Below are 7251 nucleotides of genomic sequence, written 5' to 3' on the forward strand. Positions count from 1 at the left end.
TTTCCATTCAACAGATTTCACCTTCTCAGAAAACATGACCAACCCATTAGAAGAGGAAATGACAACGTAAAGTTTTACACAGACGTCATTTAAAGTGTCCAGATGTTAGTCTAAGGAACGCTTCATACAGTAGGTTGTTCTTTTAGGTTTGCCATCTACTATTCCATCCTGGGAGCCGTCGTGCTGGTTGCGGCCTACCTCCAGGTGTCTCTCTGGACTCTGGCTGCCGGGCGGCAGGTTAAACGCATCCGCAAGTTGTTTTTCCACAGAATCATGCAGCAGGACATCGGCTGGTTTGATGTGAACGAAACAGGAGAGCTCAACACACGACTAACAGAGTGGGTAGCAGAGACATCACATGATGCACACACACAGTTTGGGAAGTGGTAGTGTTGCTTTGCTAATAGGATCGATCTTTGGTTCTTTTTATCCTTGCAGTGATGTCTACAAGATCCAGGAGGGAATTGGTGACAAGGTGGGGATGTTGATCCAAAGTTTTAGTAGCTTTATCGCAGCTTTCATCATCGGTTTTACCAAAGGATGGAAACTGACTCTCGTCATCCTGGCTGTGAGCCCAGCTCTGGGGATCTCAGCTGCACTTTTCAGTAAGGTACAGAAATTCAAACCGCATTGGTAGATATTGTTTTGGTGTTCTTTTTGACTGAAGGAGCCTCACTTCTGCCAGCCTCAGTTCAATCCCCCAACATAGCATTCTGCAAGTTAGAGGATATGACTAGCTGAAAGTTTGCCTCTGAAGATGCACAGCCATCACAGTGGTGGGAAGGGTTAGGGATTAAACTTTGGCTGTGGTTTTACAACCCTTCTTGGAGAAGTTGTTTGGTGACAGACAAGCTGGCATCCGTTTTTTTTTTTTTTTGCTTTTCAGTTTGATATGGTGGTAAATTGCTAGGCCAGTAAGAAGCGGCAAAAGGTGGGTTGCTGTAATTGTGACTGCTGTCTACTAACTAGTTAATTATCACCTTTCCGTGTGACTGCAGCTAAATTAAAGTACATAGCGTAGTTTTGTCTTATGTTGTGTGCAGGCTAACTGATAAGGTGGTAAGCGGTGCGCAGGATTCTCACCAGGTTGTTGAAGAAGCATAGTTACGCCCACTGTGCTTAAATGCACTGGGAGAAGGCCCAGATGTCAGTCACACAAAGAAATTTTTTTAAAAGCAATGCATTTTTTGGGCATGTTTTAAGTTTTACACCTTTTTTTTATTGTTTCAACGACTTAGACAACTTCATTTACAGCTTTCAAAACATTTCCATTTCTTAAAGTGCAGCAGTGATCAATGTATTTATTTATTTTTTACTCAAGGCCTCTTCTATTGTACAGAACAACAACAAGCACAGAACCAGCCCTATTTTATATTATCTTTAAAGTGTGATCTTTATGTTTTATTGGTGCAGAATGTTATTACATGACTTTACAGTAGTTTTTAAGACTATTTAATGAACTCTCACCATTTTGGTAAAGGTTTCACAAGTTAAAAATTGGGTTTAAAAGATTCTGCTCTGACTATAAAACCATTTAATCCAGGTTTGTGGTTTCTAATTATTGTAGTTTGACCCTAGATTAGAATAAAGATGTTTTTAGGTAGTAACACAAAGAGGCATAATACCCTTTTTAGCATTTTCCCCATATCTGAACCCACAATCCCACATCAACTTCAGCCTTGTGAACCCACTGCATTATGAATCACAAATAACATATATAATGACAAAAATTGATCAGTTTGGGTGTCTGTTATTTTTTTAATAATGTCAGTTTAAGGACATTTTATAAAATCTATTTTAACAAAAAATTGCTAACAATGTAAAAAACTCAGCCAGCCCATAGCTATGATTTTTAGCTCAGTTGGCTAAAGTTAGCTATTAGCTTTTACGGTTGTAACCGCTGATTGGGTTAACATTGGTGGCTAGTTGAAGCACTTTGGGATTAAAGTCATTAAAGCTGATTAACCTTTTATACTACGATGCATACTGACATTCAGTCATGTAGTGTATGTTGTAGACACACAGTAGACTTCAATAATAATTTTAACATCATTATAATGGTCTATAACATTATTAACTTTTTAATTCTCCATGTGGACATTGTTACTGTTAAGTTGCGCTTTTTAAGACTAATACTGTACTAAGGCCTTTAATAGACTATTGCATGTGTTGACGATAAAGAAGTACAGCTATAGCCTGGCCAACCAGACTGTCTTATGCTGCATACACTGCATATCAGCCTGGAAAGGTGCAGGTAGAGCCTGATTTCAAAGCAGAATTAACTGGGGCAGAGGAAACCGGTTAGGACCAATCAGATAACCACAGATGCAATGCAAATATGTCTCACTAAAATAAAATGTTCTTGCAGCCAGTTGTTGAAATTGTTATAAATATAAACAGCTCTTTTGGGACATAATAAAGAACATAATTTAAAGTTGCTGTGTTGCAGCTGCAATCTTGACTATTGTGGTTACAGAAAAGCGCTGTTGCATTATGGACGTGGCGCTGTAACTGCTCCAGTCTGTTTAAGACCAGAAAATGTTGAGCTGCCCATTTTAGCTATTGTTCATAAAGTGTGTTCATAAAGGTAGTTCCTAGCAAATCTATGTACATTTACAATGGCTTGTGCTATTATTCCAGCTTATTCATTTATTATCTGATAATTAGCAGTGTGAGCGTTACTGATTTTCTAGGGGTGATTATCTGCTACCTATGCAGCCTGCTGGGTCCTAACTTCCAGCATAACACAGAACAGAACAATGGCCTAATGGCCTATTGACAGACGATGTGTATGCAGCAGGAGATGCTGAAAGTCTTAACAATTCCACTATTTGCCATTAATAAGGTCTATGTGCATCTTCATAACCTTTCCTATCAACAGAATACATACGGTAGTATTGCTTGAGATGATCTGTACGTTGACTGCATTACTGCATGTGTGTGATCTAAATCTATCAGCTGTCAGATCTGCACATGTTACATTATTGACGTTTACTGTTCATTCTTAAGGTATTAGTTGGTCATTTAAGAAAAATGACAAGTAACACCTTAAAATTTACTTTTTTTTCCCTGCAAAGGAGCAATTAGGAAATGCATATGTTAGGCTTTCAGTTAATCTTCTATTGTTATCTCATTGATGAATATCTGGTCTACCTCATGGTCTTTTTAAGAAAGCTGCAGACCTGTATTCAACTTGATTACTTACATGGCTGCACTTGTTGAGCCTTGGTTGGCCTTTGTAAAATGGATAAATCCAGGAAGCCCTAATTGTGCTAGGTCAAGCCTGGCTTTCTCTAATTCTGGATGCCAGGATGAGATATTTTTCCTCTGGATTGCAAGGAAACCATCATGTTTTGGTAAAAACTCAGAGCAAGGACCTTATTCAGATATTTCTTATCAGTTGACATATCCATGATGTTGTGAGATTGCCCTGGTTTTAAAACATCAGTGTTAGACACATTTGGGCCTCTTTCTATGTGAACAGTTGCTGACAAACTTCACTACCAAAGAACAGAGTGCATATGCCAAAGCTGGTGCTGTTGCAGAAGAAGTCCTCTCTGCCATCAGGACCGTGTTCGCCTTCAGTGGTCAAAAGAAGGAGATTGAGAGGTGAGTTTATGGAGGCTAAACATTGGCTGCAGCTATATTTAAAATCCACTTTACTTTAGAAAAAAATGAAAGGGAGCTTTTATTTATTTTATTTGTTAAAACCAAATAAGATATATCCTGTAGAGATTGATGCTGTGTAGTAAAGTAGTTAGTATCAGCAGAGAAAGGCTGTAATTGAATAACAGTATTTTTATGGACACACTAATGTTGCATTTGTTGGGTTTCTGTTACATTGCAATTCAATTTCACTGGTGCGTATTTGTGACCTTTTCCATGCCTGGTTCTGAGTATGTGGGCTTTATTCTAGATATCACAAGAACTTGGAAGATGCTAAAACGATGGGAATAAGGAAGGCAATCTCTGCTAACATCGCCATGGGATTCACCTTTCTGATGATCTACCTGTCTTATGCTCTGGCCTTTTGGTATGGCAGCACCCTAATCCTGAGTGGGGAATACACCATTGGATCTGTGCTCACAGTAGGCAAACACACATTGTCGGCTTGATCTGTTTAGCTCAATTTAAGATTAAAGTAGTGTTTGCTAAATAAGAGCTTTATTTCCTTTTTATTAGGTATTTTTTGTTGTGATAATTGGAGTGTTTGCAATGGGGCAAACGTCTCCCAACATTCAGACGTTTGCTAGTGCCCGCGGAGCTGCCTATAAGGTGTACAACATCATCGATCATGTGAGTAATGCAACAGATATGAACTAAAGCACACTTTTTGTCTGAAGGCGTGTTGTCAGATTTTATCACTGAATATGCATTGCTGCACTTTGGCACAATGTGAGGTTCCTTTGAAGCAGCCAACAGCCAACTATAATGACTTTAAGGACTTTTCTCTAATTGGAGCCCCTGCTGCCTCAGAGAAGAACTTTGGGTCATTCAGTTGATGCTGCACAGTTTTTTTTTTTTGTGTAAATTCACTTTCATTTAGTGAATCCAGCTTATTTTCTCAAATTTCACATCCACCCAGTGACTTTTAATGCAAATTGTTAAACATTAACTTAATTTTTCAAACATTTTTCTTAAAGAGTAAAAAATTATTATGAATTAATCTAAAATAAGAAGCCTTCTTGTTGGGCTTAGGCTCATGTGTGCATGCATTTTTAAAATGAAGAGTTCTGCAGAAATCTATTTCAAAAAGCAGGTTTACTCAACATCTGTTACTGTAGGAACATTCCCCCCAGACTAACCTTTCCTGATTTAGTCTGGAGATTTTTGTTGCAGTTCTGTGCATACAATAAAAAATATTCACTCGGTTTGTTAAGACACAATAGGTTTTTTAAAAATGTATATGTTATATAAACCTATGATTTAACCCGAGCATCAATCTTCTTCAGTGCCATCTTCCATTCTTTTGCAGCTGTAACACATCCTCCATTTTTTTTATTCTTTGAAATATCTAGTTACAGTGGTGTGAAATTGGCACTTCCCTTTGCCTGTTGTCATGGTGACTCTTTGAATCTGGGCTCCACTGATGATGGTTTTTCAAACTTGATACGCAAGTGTTCAACTGAGTGGACCTACTTAGAGTTGATTGAACTAATTCACAGCAGGCTTTATGAAACTGAAAACTCAGTTTCCAATCTTAGGCTAGACAAGTTTTCAAACTTATTGACCAAGGTGTTTTAATTCTGACATAGTCTAAAAAAAACCTTGGGATTATACCAACGTTGCTCCATTATTGTTTTAAAAGCTGTTAACGAAAGTTTGGAAAATTATGTATCTTTATATCCCTCTCTCTTGGTACTTAAATTTCAAAGTGCAAAGGTGATTTATATAACGTTTTACTGCACAAGCACAAAGGTGAGCCTTAAACAAAGCAGCAGTTTACCAAAGCATACAGTACTGTGATAAAGCTTTAAAACAGCTCTGTTTGTATAGTTTGGCCTCATTTTTAAAAAAGATGTTGAAATTAACAGGAGGTCTTTTGATACGTGCTTTTATGGCAGGGGATATAGAAATCTATCAGTAGTGGGTCATTGTTGTTTTATTTGAACAGAGGTCATAGTCACTTAGACAAGAGACGACTCACCTAAGTAGGTCTTGAGGCTCTATTCTTCTCAGAAAATTACATATGTCAAAATATGGTGTGATATGATTTATTCATGATAATTAATTTGAATATAAGCATCTAACCTAAAGAATGTTTTACAGAGCAAATTAGGGGAGAGGATAACTTTAACATATTTCTGAGTCTTAGTGCATCAAGAAAAGCAGTTGAAAACACAAAGAAGTAAGGAAATAAACATTTGGTCTCACTAAATCTGCTCACTCTAACATGGAAGGCGAACAGCCTTCCTCCTATTGTTCGTTTGAAGTTATTGTCGGGAATATTTGAATCCCGATTTGGAAAAGAAAACATTTTCATATTTCTGTTTTTTTTTTATCTGCAGAATCCAACTATCGACAGTTATTCAGAGACTGGGTTTAAGCCGGACCTGATCAAAGGAAACATAGAGTTCAATAACATCCACTTTAGCTACCCGTCCAGGCCTGATGTCACGGTTGGTTCCACATCTACTGCTCTGTGGAAGAACTTCTACAGTAATTTTTTGTCAGTTTAAACAGCTAACAATGGAATCATTGGTGTCCTCCTCAGATTTTAGACCAAATGTGCCTAAGTGTGAGCAGTGGACAGACCATGGCGTTGGTTGGTAGCAGTGGATGTGGTAAAAGCACTACGATCCAGCTGCTGCAGAGGTTCTACGATCCTCAGGAAGGATCTGTAAGTGATGTTTTTATTGTAAACTATAGTGAATACTTTGTCAATAAATTTGTGCTTTTGCAAATATAACTCAGAAAGATGTATATCAAACAGGAAAACAGGATCTAATGGCTTTTTGTTTAAAATAGAAAGCACTACCATTTTTACTGTTAATATCATTATTATTGTAATGTGTGATATTGACATATTTTTGCAGGTCACCTTGTGAGGAAAACAGAATAAAATCAGTGTTACTTTCCTTTTTTCTTGCAGAATATTATGAGGTTTCCCTATTCTGCCGTTTGTAGAGTAACACAAAGGCACTCAAACAAGCTGATATAAATAGTTAAATAGTTAGAATCTGTTGGCTTTCTAACAGAAACAGCACTTGTTGCCAGACATATTTTTATTTGTGTTTATTTAAAATTAATTACATTGATTTTGCTATAGTGAATTGTTTAAAAAATATATATTTTTTACTCAGCAGAGGCCTAAAACTGCACTAAAGCAAATGTAGAATTACCTCATACCATACCAGTTTATTTACAGTGTTGGCAATGTTACTTTGAAAAAGTAATTATTTATAGTTAGTTACTAGTCACTTCTCCCAAAGTACCTACCTGCGCGGTTCCGTACCTTCTAGTGGCGATCTACTGTATGGTACTGCTAAGCACACCAACATGGTGGCGCCTGTGAAATTCAGGAAGTTATGTTTTGTTATAATTGTGATTTTTCATTTGTGGAGAGTCAGGCAAAGAAGGCAGCCTTTGGTGAATTTACTTAACAAGAGTCAGCTTTTGGGAAGTGGATACGACAAACAATATTCAATTTCAATTCAATTCAGTTTATTTATATAGCCCCAAATTCACAACACAGGCAGGCAGACGAGCTCCGAGCCAGCTCCCATGCCAGAGGACGAAGAGAGCACATCC

At 37.5% G+C, this 7251-nt stretch overlaps 1 protein-coding gene across 1 annotated transcript in view; it reads left to right on the forward strand.

Annotated features, from left to right (window-relative positions):
* Positions 1 to 7251, forward strand: part of LOC107096292 (multidrug resistance protein 1-like) — a 98763-nt gene that overhangs the window by 69122 nt on the left and 22390 nt on the right. The window contains exons 4-11 of the mRNA XM_015392887.1: positions 8 to 66; positions 147 to 338; positions 439 to 610; positions 3485 to 3609; positions 3917 to 4088; positions 4183 to 4296; positions 6009 to 6119; positions 6215 to 6340. Of these exons, the coding sequence (XP_015248373.1) occupies positions 8 to 66; positions 147 to 338; positions 439 to 610; positions 3485 to 3609; positions 3917 to 4088; positions 4183 to 4296; positions 6009 to 6119; positions 6215 to 6340 (1071 nt within the window). The remainder of the gene's footprint in view (positions 1 to 7; positions 67 to 146; positions 339 to 438; positions 611 to 3484; positions 3610 to 3916; positions 4089 to 4182; positions 4297 to 6008; positions 6120 to 6214; positions 6341 to 7251) is intronic.

This window comes from Cyprinodon variegatus, unplaced genomic scaffold (assembly GCF_000732505.1).
Source record: "Cyprinodon variegatus isolate N-32 unplaced genomic scaffold, C_variegatus-1.0 Scaffold613, whole genome shotgun sequence".
NCBI lineage: Eukaryota > Metazoa > Chordata > Actinopteri > Cyprinodontiformes > Cyprinodontidae > Cyprinodon > Cyprinodon variegatus.